The 409-nt window shown below is 57.5% G+C and overlaps 1 protein-coding gene across 1 annotated transcript in view; it reads left to right on the top strand.

Annotated features, from left to right (window-relative positions):
- The window catches only part of EMH_0003750 (uncharacterized protein), a gene marked incomplete at both ends in the record, with an annotated part of 5,906 nt that overhangs the window by 3,288 nt on the left and 2,209 nt on the right, over nt 1–409 (top strand). The window contains one exon of the mRNA XM_013496499.1: nt 264–362. Coding sequence (XP_013351953.1) covers nt 264–362 — 99 coding nt within the window. The remainder of the gene's footprint in view (nt 1–263; nt 363–409) is intronic.

Below are 409 nucleotides of genomic sequence, written 5' to 3'. Positions count from 1 at the left end.
GCAGCACTTCTTGCTGCTGCTGATTTTCGCTGCTGCAGCTGGGCTTTGTAAGTACAATCCGCAGCAGCAGGGACAGCGTTCATGTGGATAGTGGGATCTGCCTTGAGGCGGCTGTGCTGCTGCTGCTGTTGCTGCTGCTGTTGCCGGATTTGCTGCTGCTGCTGCTGTCGTTGTTCGTGCCGTTTTCATTGCTGCTGCTGCTGTTTCTGCTGCTGTTGCTGCTGCTGTTGCTGCTGCTGTTGCTGCTGTTGCTGCTGCTGCAGACCCCCTCGGAGGTGTTGGCTCTCGTGCGTCAGGAAAGAGAGCAGCAGCAGCAGCAGCAACAGCAGCAGCAGCAGCAGCAGCAGGGAGATGAGCAAAAGGTGCAGCAGCAGCAAGACAAGGGTTTGCTGCTGATACTGGAGTGCGA

This window comes from Eimeria mitis, genomic scaffold (genome assembly GCF_000499745.2).
Source record: "Eimeria mitis Houghton genomic scaffold, Emh_scaff214, whole genome shotgun sequence".
Lineage (NCBI taxonomy): Eukaryota > Apicomplexa > Conoidasida > Eucoccidiorida > Eimeriidae > Eimeria > Eimeria mitis.
This window is presented reverse-complemented; position numbering and strand designations above follow the sequence as displayed.